This window comes from Oncorhynchus keta, chromosome 35, assembly GCF_023373465.1.
Source record: "Oncorhynchus keta strain PuntledgeMale-10-30-2019 chromosome 35, Oket_V2, whole genome shotgun sequence".
Lineage (NCBI taxonomy): Eukaryota > Metazoa > Chordata > Actinopteri > Salmoniformes > Salmonidae > Oncorhynchus > Oncorhynchus keta.
This window is the reverse complement of record NC_068455.1, coordinates 32,885,196-32,912,667: the sequence shown is the minus strand read 5'-3', so window position 1 is coordinate 32,912,667 and position 27,472 is coordinate 32,885,196. Positions and strand designations below refer to the sequence as shown.

The following is a 27,472-nucleotide window of genomic DNA, read 5'->3' as shown; positions in this document are numbered from 1 at the left end:
TATATCGGGGGACAGAAGGAGACTAATAAGTTATTTTTCGATCAGAATTTTAAAAAATATATACAAAGATAAGCATTTTATTGGACTCTGGTAGGCCTAAAATGTTCTTCCTCGCCTTAAATTCAACTGTCAGAGTCAGTTGGAGCACTAGTGCGTGCTGCCTTCATATCATAGGCCTGCAGTATAGACAAATATCCACACCACGGCTAACTTTTACAAAAGGCTTCATAACTGCTCTATTTCTGTATTTTTAAAGTTATATATCTTGAAAACTTGATTTTGGGACAAAATCAACAATGGACTAATGAAACAAATACCAAAATATAGTTTTTGGGTGGAGTTTTCCTTTAAACTAAATACTGAGCACACAATTAAAAATACCTAATTTACCCAATGGAAATTACTCAACAGAATGAAATTTAAAGAACTGGTTTAGATTCATAAATAGGCTTACAATAATAACAATGATATAAAATAATAATAATAATAATTATGAAACAAATTATTATAAATATAACAACAAAAAAGTTTTAAAAATGGCTTCCTACCTGAATTGCAAGTTGCACAGTAGCCTGCATTTGGCCATTTGTATGGTTTTAAACATATTCTGCTCATGTCTTCCATCATGTAAAAAAAAATGTCTGCACTGAAGATGTCTATATCAACACCATTATCCCAGAAATCCTAGACCCACACCAATTTGCATACCGCCCCACAGATGATGCAATCTCTATTGCACTCCACCTGCCCTTTCACACCTGAACAAAAGGAGAATGATATTCACTGACTGCAGCTCAGCGATCAACACCATTGTGCTCATCACTAAGCTAAGGACCCTGGGACTAAACACCTCCCTCTGCAACTGCCCCCAGGTGGTAAGGGAAGGTAACAACACATACACCACGCTGATCCTCAACACGGGGGCCCCTCAGGGGTGCGTGCTCAGTCCCCTCCTGTACTCCCTGTTCACTCATGACTGCATAGCCAGGCACGACTCCAACACCATCATTAAGTTTGCCGATGACACAATAGTGATCACCGACAACAATGAGCCTATTGTGAGTAGTTCACCGACAACAATAGTTCACCGACAACAATGGTATCCAATTGTGAGTAGTTACTATCTTGTCTCATCCCTACAACTCCCGTACAGGCTCGGGAGAGACGAAATGCATCCTCCGAAACACAACCCAAGCGCAAGCCCGGAAGCCAGCCGCACTAATGTGACGGAGGAAACACTGTGCACCTAGCGACCTGGTCAGTGTGCACTGCGCCCAGCCAGCCACGGGAGTTGCTAGTGCACGATGAGACAAGGATATCCCTACTGGCCAAACGCTCCCTAACCTGGATGACACTAGGCCAATTGTGCATCGGACCTCCCGTTATCGGCCGGCTGCGACAGAGCCTGGGCTCGAACCCAGAGACTCTGGTGGCACAGCTAGCACTGCGATGCAGTGCCTTAGACCACTGTGCCACCCGGGAGGCCCCACTGTTGTTATTTTTGTAAGTAAGCATTTCACTGTAAGGTTGTATTACGTGTTGTATTCGGCGCATGTGACAAATACAATTTGATTTGATTTATTGGTCTGCTAATACAGGACTAGTAAATGTCAAGTGCTATACTTTTGTGATTTTAATTTTTTAACTAAATGTATTTCAGTGTTTATCAGCACTTGTAACTTCAGTCTGATAATTATCTGTACAAAAAAGTTAACCTGATAATACTTGTGGAATATAAAATTCCTCGCTTGATATAGATTTTCCAGTTCCTTGAAATACAACTAACAACTAATTTCTATGTGAAAACTGAAATAGTCTATTCATTCCTTTTTAGTAGACGCTCTTATCCAGAGGAACTTAAAGTCGTGAGTGGATATATTTTTATACTTTTTCGTACTGGTCCCCCATGGGAATCGAACCCACAACCATTGCAAGCTCCATGTTCTATCAACTGAGTCACATCACATCTGTCACACCCTGATCTGTTTCACCTGTCTTTTGCTTCTCTCCACTTCCCCCCAGGTGTCACCCATCTTCCCATTATTCCCTGTCTATTTATACCTGTGTTCCCTGTTTGGTGGCTGAGAGTGCCTGGAACCCGGAAACCCGGAAGCCCTGGGTTGTCAGAGGTGATTAAAGATGAGCTCGCAGCCCGGGAGCTGCCCCTGGACCTCAACTCCCTCATAGCCTTGACCATCTGGATCGAGTCTATTCACTGTCGCCGACGCTCGTCCTCGATTTCCACCTCGCCTCCAAGGAATCCGGGAAATCACCGAAGCCCACATTTCCGAGTGTAACCAAAGTTTCTGGGAAGTCACCGAGGGCTGTCAAGTCGTCTCCTCCGGAGCCCATGCAACTGTGCAGGGCTAGATTGTCTCCTGCTGAGCGCTTTCTCAGACTTAACACCCAGAGCTGTCTGTATTATGGAACTACGGGACATTTTGTTCTTCCTGCGGGCTTGGGAAAAGTCATGGACCTTTCCTTCGAACGGCGGAGTACCATGACCTCCGGGAGGTTTTCAGCAAGGCCCGTGCCACCACACTTCCTCCGCATTGGCCCTATGACTGTGCCATCGACCTTCTCCCGGGCACTACACCGCCTCGGGGCGACTGTATTCCCTGTCAGGTCCGGAGACATTTACATTACATTTAAGTCATTTAGCAGACACTCTTATCCAGAGCGACTTACAAATTGGTGCATTCACCTTATGACATCCAGTGGAACAGCCACTTTACAATAGTGCATCTAAATCTTTTAAGGGGGGGGGGGGGTGAGAAGGATTACTTTATCCTATCCTAGGTATTCCTTAAAGAGGTGGGGTTTCAGGTGTCTCCGGAAGGTGGTGATTGACTCCGCTGTCCTGGCGTCGTGAGGGAGTGTGTTCCACCATTGGGGAGCCAGAGCAGCGAACAGTTTTGACTGGGCTGAGCGGGAACTGTACTTCCTCAGTGGTAGGGAGGCGAGCAGGCCAGAGGTGGATGAACGCAGTGCCCTTGTTTGGGTGTAGGGACTGATCAGAGCCTGGAGGTACTGAGGTGCCGTTCCCCTCACAGCTCCGTAGGCAAGCACCATGGTCTTGTAGCGGATGCGAGCTTCAACTGGAAGCCAGTGGAGAGAGCGGAGGAGCGGGGTGACGTGAGAGAACTTGGGAAGGTTGAACACCAGACGGGCTGCGGCGTTCTGGATGAGTTGTAGGGGTTTAATGGCACAGGCAGGGAGCCCAGCCAACAGCGAGTTGCAGTAATCCAGACGGGAGATGACAAATGCCTGGATTAGGACCTGCGCCGCTTCCTGTGTGAGGCAGGGTCGTACTCTGCGGATGTTGTAGAGCATGAACCTACAGGAACGGGCTACCGCCTTGATGTTAGTTGAGAACGACAGGGTGTTGTCCAGGATCACGCCAAGGTTCTTAGCGCTCTGGGAGGAGGACACAATGGAGTTGTCAACCGTGATGGCGAGATCATGGAATGGGCAGTCCTTCCCCGGGAGGAAGAGCAGCTCCGTCTTGCCGAGGTTCAGCTTGAGGTGGTGATCCGTCATCCACACTGATATGTCTGCCAGACATGCAGAGATGCAATTCACCACCTGGTCATCAGAAGGAGGAAAGGAGAAGATTAATTGTGTGTCGTCTGCATAGCAATGATAGGAGAGACCATGTGAGGTTATGACAGAGCCAAGTGACTTGGTGTATAGCGAGAATAGGAGAGGGCCTAGAACAGAGCCCTGGGGGACACCAGTGGTGAGAGCGCGTGGTGAGGAGACAGATTCTCGCCACGCCACCTGGTAGGAGCGACCTGTCAGGTAGGACGCAATCCAAGCGTGGGCCGCGCCAGAGATGCCCAACTCGGAGAGGGTGGAGAGGAGGATCTGATGGTTCACAGTATCGAAGGCAGCCGATAGGTCTAGAAGGATAAGAGCAGAGGAGAGAGAGTTAGCTTTAGCGGTGCGGAGCGCCTCCGTGATACAGAGAAGAGCAGTCTCAGTTGAATGACTAGTCTTGAAACCTGACTGATTTGGAGACCAAGGTGATGGAGATGTACTGTATATTGAGGACTCCCTGGCTGCAGGGGCTATCCATCCTTGTGCTCCCCCACCAGAGCAGGGTTCTTCTTTGTGGAGAAGGACAAAACCTTGCGTCCATGTATCAACTACCGGGGCCTGAATGACATCGCGGTTAAAAAACGTTACCTGCTTCCCCTCGTTTCCTCGGCTTTCGAGCCTCTCCAGGGGGCTACCATCTTCTCCGGGATGCTGGCCTTCTAGGCAGAGGTCCTCTGTTCAGTGTCCGTGTTCTTTTGCCCATCTTAATCTTTTATTTTTATTGGCCAGTCTGAGATATGGCTTTTTTTTGCAACTCTGCCTAGAAGGCCAGCATCCCGGAGTTGCCTCTTCACTGTTGACGTTGAGACTGGTGTTTTGTGGGTACTATTTAATGAAGCTGCCAGTTGAGAACTTGTGAGGGCTGTGTTTCTCAAACTAGACACTCTAATGTACTTGTCCTCTTGCTCGGTTATGCACCGGAGCCTCCCACTCCTCTTTCTATTCTGTTTAGAGACAGTTTGCGCTGTTCTGTGAAAGGAGTAGTACACAGCGTTGTACGAGATCTTCAGTTTCTTGGAAATTTCTCGCATGGAATAGCCTTCATTTCTCAGACCAAAAATAGACTGTTTCAGAATAAAGTTATTTGTTTATGGCCATTTTGAGCCAGTAATCGAACTCACAAATGCTGATGCTCCAGATACTCAACTAGTCTAAAGATGGCCAGTTTTATTGCATATTTAATCAGAACAACAGTTTTCAGCTGTGCTAACATAATTGAAAAAGGGTTTTCTAATGATCAATTATAATTTTTAAATTATAAACTTGGATTAGCTAACACAATGTGCCATTGGAACACAGGAGTGATGATTGCTGATAATGGGCCTCTGTAAGCCTCTGTATATATTCCATTAACAATCAGCCGTTTCCAGCTACAATAGTAATTTACAACATTAGCAATGTATTTCTGATCAATTTGATGTTATTTTAATGGACAAAAAAATTGATTTTCTTTCAAAAACAAGGATATTTCTAAGTGACCCCACATTTTGGAACGGAAATGTACATTTACATTAAGTGGTTTGTAAGGATGATAAATTAATACTGCACAAAAAAAATGTTGTTTTCCATGTTATTTGATCAAAAATATGTAATTTGTTGCGTATGTTTTGTGTCTTTGCCCATACATTTGCACCTTTTGATGTCAAATGTTTGAAGACAGGGTTTTGTTCTTTGTGGATTCCATTAGAATGGTGATCACAGAGAAAGGGACAGGGCAACAACTCTTACAATTCCAACTATTGAATCCTGCATGATACTGTTCTTAATTACACAACTAACATATGTTTTGTGTGCCTGCACTTCAGATGTCTATATCAGTCCACTAATACTAGTACAGTCCCAGTGCACTACTTTTGTGAAAAAATATTTTGTTCACCACAAAAAAATATATATATTTACAGTACCAGTCAACATTTTGGACACACCTACTCATTCAAGGGTTTTCTTATTTTTTAAAACTATTTTCTACATTGTAGAATAATAGTGAAGACATCAAAACTATGAAACAACGCATATGTAATCATGTAGTAACCAAAAAAGTGTTAAACAAATCAAAATATATTTTACATTTGAGATTCTTCAAAGTAGCCTTGATGACAGCTTTGCACACTCTTGGCCTTCTCTCAACCAGTTTCATGAGGTAGTCACCTGTAATGCATTTCAATTAACAGGTGTGCTTTGTTAAAAGTTCATTTGTGGAATTTCTTTCCTTCTTAATGAGTTTGAGCAAATCAGTTTGGTTGTGACAAGGTATGAGTGTACAGAAGATAGCCCTATTTGGTAAAAGACCTAAGCAGTGTTCGAATACTCATACTAACCGGACTAACTGTACTATTTGTGATGTAAATTGAGTATGTAGTATTATTATTGTTGTTCATAGTATGGATATAGTTAGTATGCTAAAAGTTCCAGGATGTCATACTAAATTCACCAAAATATGAAGTACACAAGCAGTGGACACTATTTCCGTGATTTTAGGGCTCATAATACAATTCATCAGAAAATGGGCGTGGCTTCACAACTTTTTCAGATTTCAAGAAAATAGCAGAAAATATGGAGCAGCAGCCCGACGAGAGTGGATACAATTTAATTGCTAATTATGACAAATTTTAAGAAAATGTTGAGCAAAGTAATAAAGTCATTACTTTTCAAATAAGTTACACGTAATGTTGGCTGACAATTTGTTGGCTACGCTATCTTTATGAACCACAGCAGTATGTACCGGTATGTTAGCTAGCTAGCTAACGTTAGTTGGCTACTAATACATTGAACTTGCTAGTATATTAACTATATGTCATTCTTAGCTTAGCTAAGTGGTATAGTCGTTGTGTGTTCTCAATGGTCATTGTTAATTCACTCTGGCTATCTACTCAGATGAATTTACAAACACTCAACACCCGGCATTTAATATGGCCGGTATCAGTAAACATCAGCAAAAAAAACGTAATTAAATTGTTGCCAGCAACACAGTTACAGTCACCAACGCTCTGGATAACATGAAAACAAGCAGCTCTGCTAGGGCGAGTAAAATGATCAGAGGGAGGTGTTCTCTCATTTGTGTCTGGAAGTAGCTAGACAGTTAGCTTGGGTGCTTGACTGCCGTTGTGAGGTCAGAACGTTTGGAATAACCCTACTCCTCGGCCAGAGCGTCCAATGTGCCCTCTGAATTTACAAACGCCCAGAGAGCACTCCAGATTGAATTTACGAACACACTCAGTCATAAAATGTCTAGCTAGTAATTTGGTATGCTAACAAGCTAGCAAGAGGTTGCATAGCAACAGAATCAACTTCTGGCAGACAGGCGAAGAGCTAGTGCACTCAACTGAACGGATATAATTTGTTTACAGAATACTCAAATGAATTAATAGTATATACTATATAGTATATACTCATTAAGTATGTTGTATACAGTATTGTAACGACCCTGGGTTTATAAGCGCGGAAATTGACTCTCGACGATAGCACGCCGGACCTCGGGCTCGAAGGTCGAGGGTTCGAGACCTGCTCTCTGCTGTTTCATTACATTGGTGTCGGAAGTGATCGGACCTTGCATCCACCACAGTGTGTGTGCTTGACCGGTGAGCGCGTTCCTGTAAGACGTAGAGCCACAAGCTAGCGCGAGGACGTGCTCTTTGAAAGGAAGGAGTAGTGCAACGATCCTGGGTTTATAAGCGTGGAAATCGACTCTGCCGTTCGAGCATGCTAGCGTGCCGAACCTCGGGCTCGAAGGTCGAGGGTTCGAGACCTGCTCCCTGCCGTTTCATTACAGTATGTTAGTGTGGGTATTCAAACACAGCACACAGCTCAAATAAGCAAAGAGAAACGACATTCCATCATTACTTTAAGACATGAAGATCAGTCAATTCTGAAAATTTCAAGACTTCTAGTGCAGTAGCAAAAACTATCAAGCGCTATGATGAAACTGGCTCTCATGAGGACTGCCCAGAGGAACCTTTCGGTTACTGGCCCAACGCTCCTGCCGCCCCTAAAGGACCTCTACTAAAGGACATCAATAATAAGAAAATACTTGCTTGGGCCAAGAAACACGAGCAATGGACATTAGACCGGTGGAAATTTGTCCTTTGGTCTGATTATTCCAAATTTGATGATCTCTGCATGTGTGGTTCCCACCGTGAAGCATGGAGGAGGATGTGTGATTGTGTGGGGGTGCTTAGCTGGTGACACCATTTAGAATTGAAGGCACACTTAACCAGCATGGCTACCACAGCATTCTGCAGCGATACGCCATCCCATCTGGTTTGCTCTTAGTTAGTTTGCGCTATCATTTTTTTTTTCAACAGAACAATAACGCAACACACCTCCAGGCTGTGTAAGGGAAAAGCAGTCAACAAGTGCTCAGCATATGTAGGAACTTGTTTGTTCGAGACTGTTGGAAAAGCATTCCAGGTGATTCTGGTTGAGAGAATGCCAAGACTGCAAATCTGTCATCAAGGCAAAGCGTGGCTACTTTGAAGAATCTCAAATATAAAACATATTTTGATTTGTTTAACCCTTTTTTGGCTACTACATGATTCCATATGTGTTATTTCATAGTTTATGTTTTCACTATTATTTTACAATGTAGAAAATAGTACAAATTAAGAAAAAACCTTGAATGAGTACGTGCCCAAACTTTTGACTGGTACTGTATTTATTTATTTTCGGATTTTTCAGGGTGTGCTGCAGTATTGTCAACACCCCTACTTCTAGCAGCTCATCCAAAATGGACCTGGGGCTTTTCCCACCCGGACCGATATGCATGAATATTTTTTTAATATAGAGGCCGGTTCCGAACGGACCCAAGAACAACTAGACCCATTCCGTATAGACCAAGTACGAGCCCATCCGAGTGAGAGAAGCAGCAATTTTTTTTTTTAAACGACTTTATTAACCAGAGCTGATAAAGCCTGAGAGGAGGGAGAGGTGTTGCTCTAGAAGGTGGGGGAGGGGCCATACTGTGAGCTAGTGACACGGGAGAGACAAGAGACAATCAAGCCGACTCGCGCTATAGTAGACTAATAAAGTCAGCAAAAAAAAGAAACGTCCTTTCACTGTCAACTGTGTTTATTTTCAGCAAACTTAACATGTGTAAATATGGAACAATGTGTCCCTAAACATAGGGAAGGTCAAAATCAAAAGTACCAGTCAGTATCTGGTGTGGCCACCAGCTGCATTAAGTATGGCAGTGCATCTCCTCCTCATGGACTGCACCAGATTTGCCAGTTCTTGCTGTGAGATATTACCCCACTCTTCCACCAAGGCACCTGCAAGTTCCCGGACATTTCTGGGGGGAATGGCCCTAGCCATGGCCCTCAGATCCAACAGGTCCCAGACGTTCTCAAGGGGATTGAGATCCGGGCTCTTCGCTGGCCATGGCAGAACAGTGACATTCCTGACTTGCAGGAAATCACACACAGAACAATCAGTATGGCTGGTGGCATTGTCATGCTGGAGGGTCATGTCAGGATGAGCCTGCAGGAAGGGTACCACATGAGGGAGGAGGATGTCTTCCCTGTAACGCACAGCGTCGAGATTGCCTGCAATGACAACAAGCTCAGTCCGATGATGCTGTGACACACCGACCCAGACTATGACGGACACTCAACCTCCAAATCGATCCCGCTCCAGAGTAAAGGCCTCGGTGTAGCGCTCATTCCTTCGAAAATAAACGCGACTCTGACCATCACCCCTGTTGAGACGAAACCGCGACTCGTCAGTGATGAGCACTTTTTGCCAGTCCTGTCTGGTCCCGTGACGGTGGGTTTGTGCCCATAGGCGACATTGTTGCTGGTGATGTCTGGTGAGGATCTGCCTAACAACAGGCCTATAAGCCCTCAGTCCAGCCTCTCTCAGCTTATTGCGGACAGTTTGAGCACTGATGGAGGGATTGTGCATTCCTAGTGTAACTCGGGCAGTTGTTGTTGCCATCCTGTACCTGTCCCGCAGGTCCTGTCTCGCTGTAACGCTGTCTTAGACACCTCACAGTACAGACATGGCAATTTATTTCCCTGCCCACATCTGCAGTCCTCATGCCCCCTTGCAGCATGCCCAAGGCACATTCATGGAGATGAGCTGGTACCATGGGCATCTTTCTTTTGGTGTTTTTCAGAGTCAGTAGAAAGGCCTCTTTAGTGCCCTAAATTTTCAAAACTGTGACCTTAATTGCCTACACTGTTAGTGTCTTAACGACTGTTCCACGGGTGCATGTTCATTAATTGTTTATGGTTCATTGAACAAGCATGGGAAACAGTGTTTAAACCCTTTACAATGAAGATCTGTGAGGTTGTTAGGATTTTTATGAATTATCTTTGAAAGACAGGGTCCTAAAAAAGGGACGTTTCTTTTTTTGCTGAGTTTAGCTAGAGTATTATCATGAAATATGATTATGTAGTAGTCTTAGACTGCATCAAACTGGGAGAAGCCAGTAGACTAATAGCTAGAATAATATCATTAAATATGATTATGTATTACTTGTCTTGGACTGCATCAAACTGGGAGAAGCCAGTAGACTAATAGCTAGAATAATATCATTAAATATGATTATGTAGTACTTGTCTTGGACTGCATCAAACTGGGAGAAGCCAGTAGACTAATAGCTAGAGTATTATCATTAAATGATTATCTAGTACTTGTCTTGGACTGCATCAAACCGGGAGAAGCTAGTTAAGCTAGCTAGTTAGGGTAACGCCTCAATCACACAGACAGCATCATTGCGTTTTGGTACACCAGAAGTACATTAATTTCTAACGGAACACTGTGTTTGCCTTGCAGTATTGAGTTGCAGTGCATATGTTGGATTTATCGAACGTATGCATCAAATTGTATGTGGAAACGACTTGACAGAAATGGTAGCAGGTGTATGTTGAACTTTTGTTTGCACACATACCATTTTGCACAATGATGCTGTTGGTGTGACAAAGGTAACTGAGGTTGCAGTGCATGCGCTTTCTCATCCAAAAGTTACAAATAACAACTCCTTTCAGAATATTAAGTAGCAGCCCAGTTAGCTCTTGGTCAGTATAGCCGATCCTTCAACTTTAACTGTAAATTCCATCATTTTAATTCCATTTTCCATTAATAAGATAACTCCTAACTTTTGCCACACATGGAGCGAGGTTCCAGCAGTCAAACAGTCTGGCCGTGTGGAGAAGTGCCACTATATTGAGGGGCAACTTACCGGTTTGGTCAGGGCCAGCATGAGGGTTCAAGTTCATCCTCTGTCGGTGAGTGTAATTAAGTTCAGTTTGAGCATCTTAGCAATGCAATGTGTTCTATACTGCTGTCAGCATTCTATAAGGAAAGAGCCACTTAATCAGTTATATAATCATTAACCATATTAACCCGGATACCAGACTTAGATGAGTGATATCTCAGTTCTAGAATGTTGTCATTGCTGAGAATGAATCAAAACATCTATTGCCATTCAACTGACTTTGTTTAGACATCCAGCCTGTATTGTAGTTTCATAACCGGAGGCAAATCTTCAAAAGCACAGTATTTATTTATTCGGAGTGGTACATGCGTTCATACAGTCTAGATTTATAGGATCCTTCCCACTATATGATTGATGTCAAATGATAAAATCCCAAGTTATCAATTAAAGGTTTATGGAAAACCTGCACTGCAATTACAGTTTATTAAATATTTTACAGCTGTAATGTCATTAATCAAATCAAACTATTTACATATCACATTTCTTACAACGAATGCATTTCAAGGTGTTTAAAGTCATGTATTGAACGGTGTGTGGCACTTAACATCCTTCATCTTGGCAGGTCTCTCTCTATAAGTGACCAGGGCACTCTCTCTACCACATGCAAACGCCTCCGTGGAGCTCGTAAGTGTAGCGATGCAGCCAATTTTGGCGGTTCACAATATCGGCCGTACGGACGTGGAATGTGAGTGGAGGAAGACAGCCGTGCCCAACCAGGTACAGTCAGTGGAGGACCTGTACCCAGTCGAAGACTACAACCTTCTGTCCCGAGAGCCCACCGAGGAGGATCTTCAATGGCTAAGGAACCATCTTCGTGGTAGGTTCAGTGGAATAGCATGTCTCCTTGAACCTGAGCCAGAACAACCGCTACCCTCCCTGTGATCCCTGTCCATACCGGACATTGTTTAAAAAAAAACAAGGGCATGCTGTCTGGCATGGCGCTGTCAGTGTAGCAGCAGGAGGCTATACGGCAGGCAACAGTTGGACAGTGCACCAACCCCAACTGACACACCATGAGGAGGGAAGTTGACAGCCAGCAATTATGGAACAGTGGTTAGGCCAAGCGCGTTACTACATCGCTGCTACAAAGGGTTCTCAGATCAGTCATTGGATGGGGTACTGTCTCTAAAGTGGGGCAGATAATGAAGAGGAGGGCATCAAGGTATTCAAAATGACTACAGGGATGGATGTGCAGGAGTCAGGGCTTTGGTCGGGGGCTCTTGGGCGCCTACTGGTGTACCACAGCAGTGGTGTAGATCAAGTGTCCCTATGGTGCAAGGGACCTTACCATTGAAGAGGCAGTGAAGTCTGAGGATTTTTAAATCAAGGAGGGAAGACCTCCCTCACTGGCACCAGGTCAAAGGTCAGCTCCACATCACAGGAAGGAACACCTGCTTCTTCGTTGTGTGGACCACCAAAGCCTCCATCACCATCCAGCACGACAACCTCACTCACATTGCTCCTCCTGCCAGTACGTGTTTTCAGAGAAGCCAAAAGGTCCAGAAATATTCCATATAGTTCACACACACACACCTCCCAGAATAGGTTATATTACATACAAGTTTTGCTCAAAGCAGACAACTAAAGTAATGTAGTTAACTTTATTATGGGCACAGTGGGAATTTCTATCTGTGATGTTGAAATTATTTCTTATCCCGTGTCTTACTTGCTGAAGGCCCCAGTCATCCCTGCCCGTACTTGATATTGTTGAAAAACAAGTGAACAATGAATAAAGATCATACACAAACAATAGGCTCCTAGAATAGGCTATATTACATTTAAGTTTTGCTCAAAGCAGCCAACTAAAGTAATGAGGTTAACATACGTTCAATCACAAAGGCTGGTCTGAGTGCATCTCCTCACAGTTTCATTCAGAAGTACGACACAATTCACATTGCATTTTATCATGGGCTCAGTGGGAATTTATATTTGTGATGTTAAAATTATGAGTGAGAGTGAGAGAGCACATCACTTCCAGCAGATCTCCTTGCTGAGAGTGGTGTTGATCATGCATTCCTTGTCGTGGGGTGTGCCTGATGTTCCACATGTCACACCTCATGTCTAAAACATGGGGAAAAGGGGACATAAAGTTAAAATGTTGATGCATCTACAAATGCAATGTTTTACACAATATTGTATTATATTTGATGTATTATTGACCTGTCCGTCCACAGGCTCGATGTGCTGTACAAATGGATACTCCTGCTCGGATCAGACTGGTACAGGATGTCCATGCCCCAGATGGTCTGAGAGATGCATTCCTGTTGGACTGGAAAACAGAGACATTTGGTCATTGGTAGGTCTTTTTCAATGCTGTATCACCATCTTTATCTGGACAGAAAATGCATTGTTTATCTTCTTTTTCTTTTCTTTTTTTAAACACCTTGGACAATGTGACAAGCAGTCCCTCAACAACCAATCCTCATGCCTCATTGTTTGTTCTTGTTTCCCAATCAACCATCTGGATCTTCCTCTTCTGCCATGGTGGATGAGCTACCTTTTCTGGTAAATACAGGGCCATTTCTCTTTCCCACCGGAAAATGGCAGCTACAGACCTGAGTGTTGTCACTGGGCTTCCGGTCTGCCCATCTGAAAGATAAAAATTTAAAAAACTTGCTAGCTAAGTTGATTACTAAAATGGTAACATCTATATTAAAATACCATAACCCACAGACTTGACTATAGTAACAGTAAAATAGACTGGGCTTTTCTGCACATCAAAAATCCTACTATGTGGATGATACATTTCTTCTGGGATAGAGGAATTATCTGGAATGTTCAACTACGTGATCAGGACAGTGAAGTTTACTATTTGCCCGAAGAGGTGAAGTATTGCAATGAGCTATTATACTGTACTTTAGATTATAATGCTCAAGAGGAAAATTAAAACCCTCAGCCGTGAGGTCACTGAGGAGGACCAACAGTGAGTGATAAGGGACCGACATGCATGGATGGAATGTAAGGATTTTGGGCACTGGCCAGCAGACCACGATTTGTACTAGCCCAGGTAATATGCAGGTCCTAAATCTGTGGCATGTTTGAAAAGGCTAAATGTCACTGCTGTCAGGCTAGTTTGGCACATTTCCTACTACTGTATCGGGTTAGTTTGGCACATTATTTACTAGCCCAGTCTGAAAAGTACTAGCCTCGGGCTCGCTTAATTTACATCTCTGCTGGTGACTTTACAGGTCATTTGATTAGTTATGTACAACAGATGTACTCGTGGAACAAACCATGTGTTTTCTATGGGCAAACATTGCGACAACAAATCATTTGTGAGCCAGTTAACGTTAGCTCACCGTTCGTGTAAATTAGTCACTTTTCCACGCGGTGACGTACTTGGCAATGTTAGTCCATCAGGGCATGGATATTTATCTAACGTTTAGCTCGCTAGTTAAACGTTAGCTCATCGTTCGTGTAGTCAGACGATAACCGCCGACGTTAAATTATCTTCCCTTGACCCCTACCGAAAAATGAATGGTGGAAAATTGATTGGAACCATTTCCGTGGTTTACGGGTATTATGACTCAAACTGTGGTATTCCTGCTTTGATGACTTATGACCAACAACAAGTTACATGCGCCATGTTCCACTCTCCTGAAAAGCAAGAGCAGCAGCATAAATGATCACATTTCTCAATCTCTCTCAACTGCAGCAGTCACGTTCGGATCTGTACCGCCCTACAGACAAGTCAGTTAAAATTATACTCGTGAAAATCAGATTCGACCCAGACCCGTGACATTATTTATAATTCTGTATTCGGACCTGTCTCGGGTATTTGGGTGTAGGTGGATCCTTGAAGCCATCAACCACCTATTGTGTTCACATCTTGGGTCATATGAATAAGACCGGTCTCCATTATGAAAGCCATCGATTACCATAGGACTATTGTGAATAAAATATTTAAAGAACAATATTTAATCAATCTCTTCATTTCTTTAAAAGGTTCCACTCTTCCCTTGACACAACTCGAAATAGGAGTGGCATCGTGAATGTCTTTGGTCCCCTCGGTGGAAAATCTGTCTCCCTCCAGCAGGTGGCGTTTTTTCGTTGTTTCACCAACCAAGCAATACGTTTTTGTATGGAGGTCATGAGAGTGTCGAATTTGGTCAACAAATAAACTATTCATTTTTTCTACGTGAGGTTTATTTGATCGAACATACGTTTCGTAACGCTAAAGTTGTTAGGAGTGTACTTGTATAAGTCTGACACGTGACATCCTGGCAACTTTGAGAAAAAACATATCTAAATTGTCTCGAGATGGCTATGCATATTCATGAAATGAGGCTAGTAAGCATACAGGCGGGTGACGTCAACAACCCTCATCGAGTATGTACAATAATGAGATATATCCACCAATCCAAATAAAGATTACGCGGGATCTAGACAGCCCGCTGTGCCGCTTTGTGGACAACGATTCCCATTGTTATGGCGGAGAGACATATATCTTGTCATTATATCAATAATATTCGGTGTGGTCAAGATGGGAGTAGAATTTCACTTCCTGTATGTAACAGGGGTGTATTCACAACATAATCAAACGGAACGAAGTGGGCAGCGACCTAATTGAATTTGTCCAATAGAAACTCATTTTCTTTGCTAAATGTTTTCCGTTTTGAGTAAATGGTTTCCGTTGCAAAACGTTTTGGGCTAATGATTACACCCCTGGTACCCGACAGAAACACACCTGTGAAATGGAAATATTTTGATAGTTTGTATAGAATAATCTACGACAGATACAGAATTTACAGGTGACACATTTTTGTTAATTCTAAGTGTTGTTTTTGAAGAAATATGGACCTATAAAGTTACAGAAGAGATAGATATTGGAGTATTAATTTGCTATTCTTGACGTAGTTCTCAGGCTCCCTTTGAAATCAGGAAGAGAGAGAGAGAGAGAGACTGCCGCTGACAAAAGTCCTACATTTGCCTATAAATGATTGTGTATGTGTGGAAATGTTATCTTATTTTATTTAGATCATGTTACGACTACTTAACGAAACTATTTTCATTTTAATAATTTATATTTAATCACATGGCATTCCATGCTATATGTTACGTATTTTAAATTGCTTATATCACTCTGTTTTCAGATCATCCGCTGGATTGTATTTGTGATTAATAGTTTTCCTGGAATGTCTTGTAGAATGACCTCTCTCCAAATTGGATTGTTATTGGGCGCTTCGGTGTGTTGTATTATTTTCCTGGGGCACGCGGAGGCTCAGGCATTCGGGGAACAATGTTTGGACAAGTTCAAGAAGGGCAGAGACGATTTCGTTCTCGACACCAATGAGTCGGTCAAAGACGGTGCGACATTCATCTCTTCAGTGAAAGTTGAGCGCTCCAATGACTGTATACGCTCCTGCTGCAAAGACCCCAGATGTAATGTCGCTTTCATGGAGGTTTCAGATGAGGGCATGATCAAGTCATGCTTTCTCTTTGACTGTCTATACAAGCAGAGCTATGTCTGCCGATTTGTCAGGAAGAAGGGATTCCAGAACTACATCATAGACTCTGTGTATGCAAGTGATCTGGCAACAAATGGGTTCCCAGGTAAGATGGGTATCACTCTCACCCATCACAACATAGACACTCATCAAATTAACTACATTTACATTACATTTAAGTCATTTAGCAGACGCTCTTATCCAGAGCGACTTACAAATTGGTGCATTCACCTTATGACATCCAGTGGAACAGCCACTTTACAATAGTGCATCTAAATATTTTAAGGGGAGGGGGGGGTGAGAAGGATTACTTTATCCTATCCTAGGTATTCCTTAAAGAGGTGGGGTTTCAGGTGTCTCCGGAAGGTGGTGATTGACTCCCCTGTCCTGGCGTCGTGAGGGAGTTTGTTCCACCATTGGGGGGCCAGAGCAGCGAACAGTTTTGACTGTTAATTAATTGAGTCTACTCATATATTTAGGGTTGGGCATGTCCATAATGAACTTCATGTTGACATTGAACTACCTACTAAAGTAACCTGAACACGCAGACCATTTGGCTACTGTATATTATTATGAGCAGAGAAAGCAACCCAATGGGCTTTTGACTCAAACCACAAAGACAGTCCCAACAGCCAAGCCTCTTATCTCCAGAGGAGGTGAAACCACTGGCTTAGAGAAGAGCATTACCCAGCATGTCCACACATGCCATGGCTCATTATATGGCCCGTTGTCATAGGTTTCTGTTTTTTTGCTGCTGAGAAAGCTTTTTACAGGGGAGATTGGTATTGTGCTGTGAGTCAAGTAATGGATTGCACTCAGACTTGACTCCGAGTGAATATTGTATGTCAACAGGATGTAGTTGTTCATTGTGCATGAGCACCACCAAACTGATTGATCTGCTTATGTTGTGTTGACATTCAAAACCATTCAAATGCCATTAAAGTTCAGCCTCGTCAAACTTAAACCAGCCATGATGTGTTTACTCTTTGCACAACAGTTTCTGACATAACAGATTGTCTTAAAGCTGCATGTATTTTCAGTATGACTATGTTGTATTGAATATGTGATGAGGGCTGTATTCAACTTTCAGATGAAGAGGACCACCCTCCAGTGGCCAATGGAGGTCCGGACAGAGTGGCCCAGCCCCAGGAAAGTTTGACTCTGAATGGCATCGAGAGCAAAGATGACCACGAGATTGTCACGTACCAGTGGCACCTAGTGTCAGGCAACTCCTCCGCTGTCATAGAGGTGAGTGATCAGTCATCATTGGGGTGTTTATCTGATCATAGATTTCTCTCTGACTGTAAGAGTACATGAGATGGACAGGTCACTCTCAGAACACCAGAGGATCACAATTTACTCCATTTCCAAAGTTCTGCCATACTAGACAACAAATTTACACATTTTCTTTCCTCGTCTCCTAGAAAACTCAATTCGATGACCAAGTGATCGTGTCCAAACTGACGTCTGGGGTGTACAAGTTCCAGCTGACCGTCACAGACTCCAGCGGGCAGTCCGACCAAACCCAGATCACCATCCTGGTGCTCACCCCTGAGCAGTCTGAGGGTGAGTATGCTATAGTCTATGTGAAACACCTGCAGAAGTCACCTAGCTACACAGTTTCACACAGCTGTGTTGGGGGTGAAGGGAAATTCATGCTGTATATTGAATTTCAATTTACTTCTACACAGTAAGTTGCCTGTGTAGGAAATCAAACTAAAGTGAGAATGATTTCTCATAGCAGAGAAACGGTTGTTTCTTATGTGGTGAGACATTCCTCTTTTAAGTTATATGTGGGATTGCATGTCCGTGTCAGCATGACATGAAAACCACGTAGATCCCTGTTTAAGTTAACTAGAAGTTTCCCTTATGCAAAGTCAGATGTCATCTATTTGACTGCCTGGCTGTGCTCCTCCATTCTGTCATGTCTTCTTTTATTAGTCACAGTTGGTTTAGGACATTATTGTTTTTATCATATCACTTCTAACAGTCAATAATCTGCTTCTGCATTTCACTCTGCTGAAGATACTCAACATTAAGGTTAAGTTTGAATGTGTGTGTGCGAGTTTTAAAGATGAATAGGTATGCAGTTTCTGAGTACTCATGTTTTGTTCCTGACTCACATTGTGTCATACCAGACATGACTCATGTCTCCTCTATTTGTTTGTCTTTAAAGTGGCCTACATCAGTGATCTGTCATGTGTTAAGAGTATGTACACTGTGATAAACTATGTCCTTGAGGTGAGAAGGACTGATGCCCTTCTGACTTTATTTGACACTGAACACACAAAGTGAATGCGATATAAGGAATTACTTTGAAATACTATTTTTTTTCTTCAAATCGAGGAAACTGTCTTTGCAGTTTGCATTTTGCTGTGAAGAAGAAATACCCCATTTCAAGTATAGGTGGCATGTTAAGTTCATAAATCATTTGTATGGCTTTCAAATGCTTGTTGATTACTTTTACCGGTTGTACTGGTTTAAGTTGGGTTTATAACAACAAGACTTTATCATAATGATCACCTTTTCATGCCAACGTGACAGGAAGTATGCATATTAAAATGACAAAAATACATTTCCAGGTAAGCTCCTCTGATTTCCGTAGAACAAAATCTAGATTTACAGATTTAAAAAGGCACCATTTCACAAGTAGATTTGACCCGGCTTAGACATCTATATGTGGGCTCAAGCTCTACTTACAACAGCTTAGCGTTGTTGTTTTCCTAGTACCCGTTTCCTCATTGGTTGTGAGTTTGAGAGAAAAACGGATATGTCTTCCATGAATGGACTGTATGAAGTCATAACAAGATGACAACTCATTATCACACTGGCTTATACTTGGTAGATAAATAGCGTTGCCCTGCTGCTCATTATAGATTAACAGGGAATACTTAGGAATTAGACAATGGAGGGGCTGTCTCTGCACTACCCAGTAACGTGAGTGTGTGTATTTGGAATGGATAGACACTTCCTGGAAGTTCAGGAGAAACAGGAAGTGAGGATAGCTGTGGTTGGAATGTTTTTACATCACCCCCCCCTTTATAGCCCGTCTGTCTGGTTTGAGCTTGGGTTTCACAAACACAAGCAAACTCTTTTATTGTCTTGACAAAGGCAGACTCTTGATACTCAAACACTTTGATGTTATTTCTAATGAGTCAGTCATACATTTTTGGAGCATGGTTGGTCTCGCTCACAGTCTTAGCAGACTAAGCAGAGACTATTAACCATTCATTGATTCAGTTACCCATTAACAAGTCTCTACTCGGAATGGTGGGAGGAATGTTCCTCTGAGGAAAAGACCAAGGTATAGCAGTGATCCCTGACGTGAGCCACCACAATACATTTCTACCGAAATGGCTGCCTTTCTCAATGCTGGACGAATCACAATTAGAAATGCTAGAATAATCATAATTAAGGATACTCTCCCCTCTCAGCAAAACGATATGTATACTGTGAATCATTCTCTACCTATAATGTTATTCTTAATGCATCAATTCACTTTCATATTGTAATGATGGAATGGCAGTGCAATGTGATGGAATGACAAAATAGTTTAAGTAAACAGGTTGGTTCTAAAGCATCAACCAGCTTGTCGTGAGATGTATTGCTTGGCATTGCACAAGAGGAACCACTTCCTCTGTCTGTGTTATATCAGTCATGTCTGCTTTCTTCCAAGATGCATCCAAATGTATCTCCAGTGGTTGAAGTAGGCCTAATTTGAAGGAAAATTACCTACACCCTCCCCCAATCCCCTCTCTCTGATGCTTTAGTTGGGGTGGCAGGTAGCCTATTGATTAGAGTGTTGGGCCAGTAACCGAAAGGTTGCTGGATTGAATCCCTGAGCTGACAAGGTAAAAATATGTTGTTCTGCCCCTGAGCAAGGCAGTTAACCCACTGTTCCCCGGGCGCCGAAGACATGGATGTTGATTAAGGCAGCCCCCCTCCCCCCCGCACCTCTCTGATTCAGAGGGGTTGGGTTAAATGCGGAAAACACATTTCAGTTGAAGGCATTCAGTTGTACAACTGACTAGGTATCTCCCTTTCCCTTTATTCTCCAGATCACTGCCTGGTCCCCAAGAAGGTGGGTCCCTGTCGTGGGTCCTTTCCCCGCTGGCACTACAATGCAGCCTCAGAAAAGTGTGAGGAGTTCCTGTTTGGGGGCTGCAGAGAGAACCTCAACAACTACCTGTCCCTCCAGGAGTGTACCAATGCCTGTGATGGTGTTTCAGGTACTGTGTAGATCCCTCTTGCCTCTCTAAGAACAGTTGGTTGATTGGTTAATTGATTGGCATTTCCTTTCATGTAGTTATGTCCAGCATTGGCAGTGGCAGAAGTGGGCCACTTCCAGCCCCTAGAGGTAAGACTAACCTGCATTTCCTTGAATATCTTCAGCTGTAGACCTTTTGGCTATGCATCCCACACTCATTGATACATGCTGGCAGATATACAGTGCCTAGTTAAAGTCTACACACCCCTAACCTTCAAATTTAGCTGCCTTAAAATAATAATAAATGCTATTTTCATACAGATCGACACAACGTACTCCACATTTTCAAAGTTATAGTAAAACGTTTTTAAAAAAAAGTTAATTAAAAAATGTCTCGATTGCCTATGTCTTCACACCCCAGAGTTAATTCTTGGTGTAAGCACCTTTGGCAGCCATTACAGCTATAAATCATTTGGAATAATATTCTATGAACTTTGCAGAGGTCTTAGGGCAACATATGTCCATTGTTTCAAGCTCAGTAAAGTTGGTTGGGGATCATTGATGGACAGCAATATTCAAACCATGTCTCTACTTTTAAAGTACATTTAAGTCAGGAATGAGACTAGACCACTCATGAACACTCAACACCTTTTGGAAAGCCATTCTGGTGTGTCTTTGGCATAAAAATGTGTGTAATTATCTCGCTGAAAATAAAACTCTGAGGTAGGTTTTCCTTTGACTTTTTACCTGGGCTTTGCTCCTTTCATATCCTGAAAAAACATCTTATATTCTTACTTACAATAGAAGTGACTCCAAAATGGCACAATACATTATTCACCATTCAGTTCCTATTGGGCAAAACATAATTGAAAACACAACCAAACACACTGCAGATGCAATCAACAAGTTTGTAAAGTCACAAGCTTAATGTAGTCATTGCATGCACTTTGATATACTAAAAATGACATCTTCAAATGGGGGTACTAGATACATGAAGTGCATTCATTTCTAAATGGCAAAACAGACATGTATGAAAATACCCTTGAAAAAAAGTTGACATTATGTACTGTCGCCTGATATGAAACATTCTATGTCAAATCTAAAATGCTGGAGTATAGACACACAATTAAAATGTTTAGCTTTACTGTCCAAATACATATGGAGGGGAATGTACCTGTTCATTGAGACTTATAGGATGCATGGGTTAGCTGTGCACTGCATCATGTTTCTCTGTATTGAGTAAAGTTTACTCTCAACCTACCTGTTCTGTTCAACCGTGTTGTTGTGTTTAGAGGTGTGTGGGATCCCCTGTAGGTCTGGCCAGTTCACCTGTGCCAACAGCTGCTGCCTTGACCAAGGCCTGGAATGTGACAAGGAGCAGCAGTGCAGCGACGGCTCAGACGAGGAGAACTGCGAGTACTGTGAGTGCAGGCTATGGCTATGCAAACCAACCCTCATTTACATACAAGACTTCACTGGCCTTACCTTACCACTGGCCTTACCTTACCACTGGCCTTACCTTACCACTGGCCTTACCTTACCACTGGCCTTACCTTACCACTGGCCTTACCTTACCACTGGCCTTACCTTACCACTGGCCTTACCTTACCACTGGCCTTACCTTACCACTGGCCTTACCTTACCACTGGCCTTACATTACCACTGGCCTTACCTTACCACTGGCCTTACCTTACCACTGGCCTTACCTTACCACTGGCCTTACCTTACCACTGGCCTTACATTACCACTGGCCTTACCTTACCACTGGCCTTACCACTGGCCTTACATTACCACTGGCCTTACATTACCACTGGCCTTACATTACCACTGGCCTTACATTACCACTGGCCTTACATTACCACTGGCCTTACCTTACCACTGGCCTTACATTACCACTGGCCTTACATTACCACTGGCCTTACATTACCACTGGCCTTACCTTACCACTGGCCTTACATTACCACTGGCCTTACCTTACCACTGGCCTTACCCTACCACTGGCCTTACCACTTTACCACCACTGGCCTTACCTTACCACTGGCCTTACCTTACCACTGGCCTTACCACCACTGGCCTTACCTTACCACTGGCCTTACATTACCACTGGCCTTACATTACCACTGGCCTTACATTACCACTGGCCTTACATTACCACTGGCCTTACATTACCACTGGCCTTACATTACCACTGGCCTTACATTACCACTGGCCTTACATTACCACTGGCCTTACCTTACCACTGGCCTTACCTTACCACTGGCCTTACATTACCACTGGCCTTACCTTACCACTGGCCTTACATTACCACTGGCCTTACATTACCACTGGCCTTACATTACCACTGGCCTTACATTACCACTGGCCTTACATTACCACTGGCCTTACATTACCACTGGCCTTACCTTACCACTGGCCTTACCTTACCACTGGCCTTACCTTACCACTGGCCTTACCTTACCACTGGCCTTACCTTACCACTGGCCTTACATTACCACTGGCCTTACATTACCACTGGCCTTACATTACCACTGGCCTTACATTACCACTGGCCTTACCTTACCACTGGCCTTACCTTACCACTGGCCTTACCTTACCACTGGCCTTACATTACCACTGGCCTTACATTACCACTGGCCTTACATTACCACTGGCCTTACATTACCACTGGCCTTACATTACCACTGGCCTTACATTACCACTGGCCTTACATTACCACTGACATCATTGTTTGTTGACATGTGAAGTTGCTAAACTCTTGTTTTATTCCTTTCACCAGTGAACGACAAGTTCCGGATTCTACTGCAAATTCCTGTGGATGAACAGAAAGGTTATTTGAGTTTTACTGTTTTGAGACAGTAATAGGATCAATCTAGGATATTGTTTTTGAGTTAACTGGTCACCTATTGTGCTTCTTACAAACACTGATTGGTCTCACACACATTCTTTCAACCATAGTTCGCTGCACAGTTCACCCCAAAACGGGACACTGTCGTGACAGTTTTACCAAGTGGTACTACAACCCTCTCTACGAGAAGTGTTTCCGTTTCAACTATGGCGGCTGCGACGGGAATGACAACAGATTTGACACTGAAGATACTTGTATGACGACCTGCAAACTGGTAACAGGTGGGTTTGTGTTCTGTGGCCATTACAACACATTCAACTGATTTTAAAAATGGTTGTACTGTTATATTACCCTTTGAGACCATAATGATGAAAACTGAAGGGAATGTTTGAGATCCATGCTCCCATGTCAGCACCCCTACATTGTGTACGGTTGAAGTCGGATGTTTAAATGCAACTTAGCCAAATACATTTAAACTAATTATTTCACAATTCCTGACATTTAATCCTAGTGAAGATTCCCTGTCTTAGATCAGTTAGGATCACCACTTTGTTTTAATAATGTGAAATGTCAGAATAATAGTAGGGGAAATTATTTATTTCATCACATTCCCAGTGGGTCAAAAGATTACATACACTCAATTAGTATGTTATCATTGCCTTTAAGTTGTTTAACTTGTGTCAAATGTTTCGGGTAGCCTTTCACAAGCTTCCCACAATAGGTTGGGTGAATTTTGTCCCATTCCTCCTGACAGAGCTGGTGTAACTGAGTCAGGTTTGTAGGCCTCCTTGCTCGCACACCCTTTTTCAGTTCTGCCCACAAATTTTCTATAGGGTTGAACGTCAGGGTTTTCTGATGGACACTCCAATACCTTGACTTTGTTGTCCTTAAGCCATTTTGCCACAACTTTGGAAGTGTGCTTGGGGTCATTGTCCATTTGGAAGACCCATTTGTGACCAAGCTTTAACTCCCTGACTGATGTCTTGAGATGTTGCTTCAATATATCCACATAATCTTCCTCCCTCATGATGCCATCTATTTTGTGTAGTGCACCAGTCCCTCCTGCAGCAAAGCACCCCCACAACATGATGCTGCCACCCTCGTGCTTCACGGTTGGGATGGGGTTCTTTGGCTTGCAAGCCTCCCCCTTTTTCCTTCAAACATAACAATGGTCTTTATGGACATTTTTGCTTCATCAGACCAGAGGACCTTTCTCCAAAAGGTACTATCTTTGTCCCCATGTGCAGTTGCACACCGTGGTCTTCCTTGCTGAGCGGCCTTTCAGGTTATGTTGATATAGGACTCGTTTTACTGTGGATATAGATAGCTTTGTACCTGGTTCCTCCGGCATCTTCACAAGGTCCTTTGCTGTTGTTCTGGGATTGATTTGCACGTTTCGCACCAAAGTATGTTCATCTCTCGGAGACAGAACGCGTCTCCTTCCTGAGCGGTATAAAGACTGCATGGTCCCATGGTTTTTATACTTGCGTACTATTGTTTGTACATATGAACGTGGTACCTTCAGGCGTTTGGAAATGGCTCCCAAGGATGAACCAGACTTGTAGAAAAAAGATTGTAGACCTCTGAGGTCTTGGATTTTTCCCATGATGTCAAGCAAAGAGGCACTGGGTTTGAAGGTAGGCATTGAAATACATCCACAGGTACACCTCCAATTGACTCAAATTATGTCAATTAGCCTATCGGAAGCTTCTAACGCTATGACATAATTTTCTTGAATTTTCCAAGCTGTTTAACAGCACAGTCAACTTAGTGTATGTTAACTTCTGACCCACTGGAATTGTGATACAGTGAATTATAAGTGAAATACTCTCTGTAAACGATTGTTGGGAAAATGACTTGTGTCATGCACAAAGAAGATGTCTTAACAAACTTGAAAAACCTACATTTTGTTAACAAGAAATTTGTGGAGTGGTTGAAAAACGAGTTTTAATGACTCCAACCTAAGTGTATGTAAACTTCCGACTTCAACTGTATATCAAGAATACTGTAGCAGTGTATACTAACTCGTATTGTCTTTTATCCTTACTATGTGTTCAGAAAAGGACATCTTTGAGAGAAAGGAGTCATTTGAATACCAGGACACTCAAGGCCATACAGGTAATTATTTCTTTATTCAGCATTTCTTCTGTAGTTACCTCGTGAAGATGGGGCTTTTGTCCCTGAGAATGAATTGTGCTCCTTTACAATCACTCAAGTCCATGGAAAAGAGACCCTGACAATACTCCTTTTTAAATCCAATTCTTCCACCCCATCAATTTTAAGGGACCTGGGGGTCAAAGCTGGTCACAAATATCTTGAGGTGATGATGAAGCTGCCTGCTTCCCTGCCCATTCTCTTCACTTAATTCAGACACCATGAATGTTCCACATGATTGATCGTGTCTGTTGTCTAGCTTTTGCTGCCCTGCACATGCAGGCTTCTTTTTATATCGTTATTGACTTACTGGTGTGTGTGTGTGTGTGTGTGTCTTCATGCCCATCCTCTCTCAGGCAGCATAGCAATAGCCGCACTGCTTGGCCTGGCCATCATCATACTGCTGGTTGTTCTAAGTTACTGCTTCATGAAGGGCAGGAAGAAGCAGCCTCAGCGCCAGCGGGTACCCATCAACGGCACCCAGGTCCACACCAAGGAGGACACAGAGCGCCTTGTCTACAACAGCACCACCAAGCCAATCTGACCTCTAACCTTTGACCCCACAGGCCAGCCATTAGTGTTACCTTGCAAAGGTATTCAGACCCCTTTGATTTCTTCATTTATTGTTATTTTTTTAATTCTTCAAGCTCTGTCAAGTGTTGCCATTTAGTATTTCAAGCAGATTTAAGTCAAAACTGGAACATTCACTGTCTTCTTGGTAAGCAATTCCAGTGTAGATTTGGCCTTGTTTTGTAGGTTATTGTCCTGCTGAAAGGTGAATTGCTCTCTTAGTCTCTGGTGTAAAGCAGACTGAAGCAGGTTTTGCTCAGGATTTTGCCTGTGCTTAGCTGTATCCTGCTTATTTTTATCCTGAAAAACATGCCGGTATTTGCTGATGTCAAGTATGCCCATGCAGCACCACCATGCTTGAAAATAAGGATGCAGTTAGTTACTCAGTGATATGTTTTGTTGGATTTGCCAAAACATATGGCTTTACATTTAGGCCAAAAAGTGTGTTCCTTTGCCATGTTTTTTTTTGCATTATTACTTTAGTGCCTTTTTGCATACAAGATGCATGTTTTGGAGTATATTTAATTTGCTATATTGATGTTATTTTCACTGTCATTTACGATGTTGTTGAACCATCCTCAGTTCTCTCCCATCACAGCCATTGAACTATTTAGCTGTTTTAAAATCACCTGTCCTGCAGCTCAGTTCAGAAGGATGACTATCTTTGAGGTGTCTGGGTAGTTTAATACATAATGCCCAGCATAATTATTAAGTAGACAATGCTTAAAGATATATTTAATGTCTGATTTGTTATTGTTACCCATCTACTAATCACTGCACTTTATTATGAGGCTTTCGAAAAGCTCCCTGGTCTTTGTAGTTTAATCTGTGCTCACAGGTGTTGTATGTATGGGGGAAAGCCATAAAAAAATCATGTCAACCCCTATTACATGGACAGAGTCCATGTAACTTCTTGTGATTTGTTAAGCCTAATTTTTCTCCTGAACTAGTTTAGGCTTTTTAAACAAAGGGGCTGAATACTTATGCAACGACTATTTTAGTTATATTTTATACTTCCACTTTGATATTAGAGTATTTTGTATATACTGTTGACATTTTTTTTTTTTATTAAATCTTTGAATCCCATTGTAACACAAAATGTGAAGAAATCCAAGGGGTCTGAATACTTTTGCAAGGCACTGTATGTGAACCTTGGAGGGTTTTTGTGTCGGAGTATAGTTTGTTTTATTTTCCACAAATACAGGCCTCTATTTGATTCAAGCTTTTCCTTGTTGATGTTGTAATGTAGACCTATGAGATTTTATTGGCGCTTGACACCACTCCGGAAAGATAAAGTTGCAGAAATTCTTCAAAATGTGACACTTGTGTTTTGTCTTTTTTTTTTTTTTTTTTTTTTTTTTTTTTTTTTTTTTTTTGCATTAGCCTTTCATGATTCAGATGGTTGGTCGCTAATTCTGCACTCAGGGTATAATGGT

General features: G+C 42.7%; 1 protein-coding gene and 2 long non-coding RNA genes across 8 annotated transcripts; 1 reads left to right on the top strand and 2 right to left on the bottom strand.

Moving 5' to 3' along the window:
• Positions 1-12,400: 12,400 nt before the first annotated feature.
• LOC118368369 (uncharacterized) lies at positions 12,401-15,015 on the bottom strand. Of its 2 annotated transcripts, none has more exons than XR_004822311.2 (4): positions 14,579-15,015; positions 13,197-13,402; positions 12,974-13,082; positions 12,401-12,874 (listed from the first exon to the last, which is right to left on the bottom strand). It is a non-coding gene; the product is annotated as an uncharacterized LOC118368369 (long non-coding RNA). The 2 variants fall into 2 exon arrangements; XR_004822312.2 differs by lacking the exon at positions 14,579-15,015 and adding an exon at positions 14,113-14,568.
• On the top strand, positions 13,570-27,356 carry LOC118368368 (kunitz-type protease inhibitor 1-like). 4 transcript variants are annotated; one of them, XM_035752418.2, is made up of 12 exons: positions 15,448-15,564; positions 15,678-15,757; positions 15,907-16,366; positions 17,351-17,508; positions 17,685-17,826; positions 20,319-20,489; positions 20,567-20,617; positions 21,760-21,888; positions 23,244-23,294; positions 23,423-23,593; positions 25,371-25,430; positions 25,823-27,356. In XM_035752418.2, the coding sequence occupies exons 3-12, from the start codon at positions 15,949-15,951 to the stop codon at positions 26,008-26,010; spliced, it is 1,539 nt and encodes a 512-aa protein (XP_035608311.1). In that variant the 5' UTR covers positions 15,448-15,564; positions 15,678-15,757; positions 15,907-15,948; the 3' UTR covers positions 26,011-27,356. The 4 variants fall into 4 exon arrangements, with proteins under 4 accessions (XP_035608312.1, XP_035608309.1, XP_035608311.1 ...); XM_035752417.2 differs by having other exon boundaries at positions 15,464-15,564; positions 15,671-15,757; XM_035752419.2 differs by lacking the exons at positions 15,448-15,564; positions 15,678-15,757 and adding an exon at positions 13,570-13,820.
• On the bottom strand, positions 21,898-23,261 carry LOC127915947 (uncharacterized). 2 transcript variants are annotated; one of them, XR_008093082.1, is made up of 3 exons: positions 23,125-23,261; positions 22,870-23,056; positions 21,898-22,190 (listed from the first exon to the last, which is right to left on the bottom strand). It is a non-coding gene; the product is annotated as an uncharacterized LOC127915947 (long non-coding RNA). The 2 variants fall into 2 exon arrangements; XR_008093083.1 differs by having other exon boundaries at positions 22,870-22,937; positions 23,023-23,219.
• Positions 27,357-27,472: the final 116 nt, after the last annotated feature.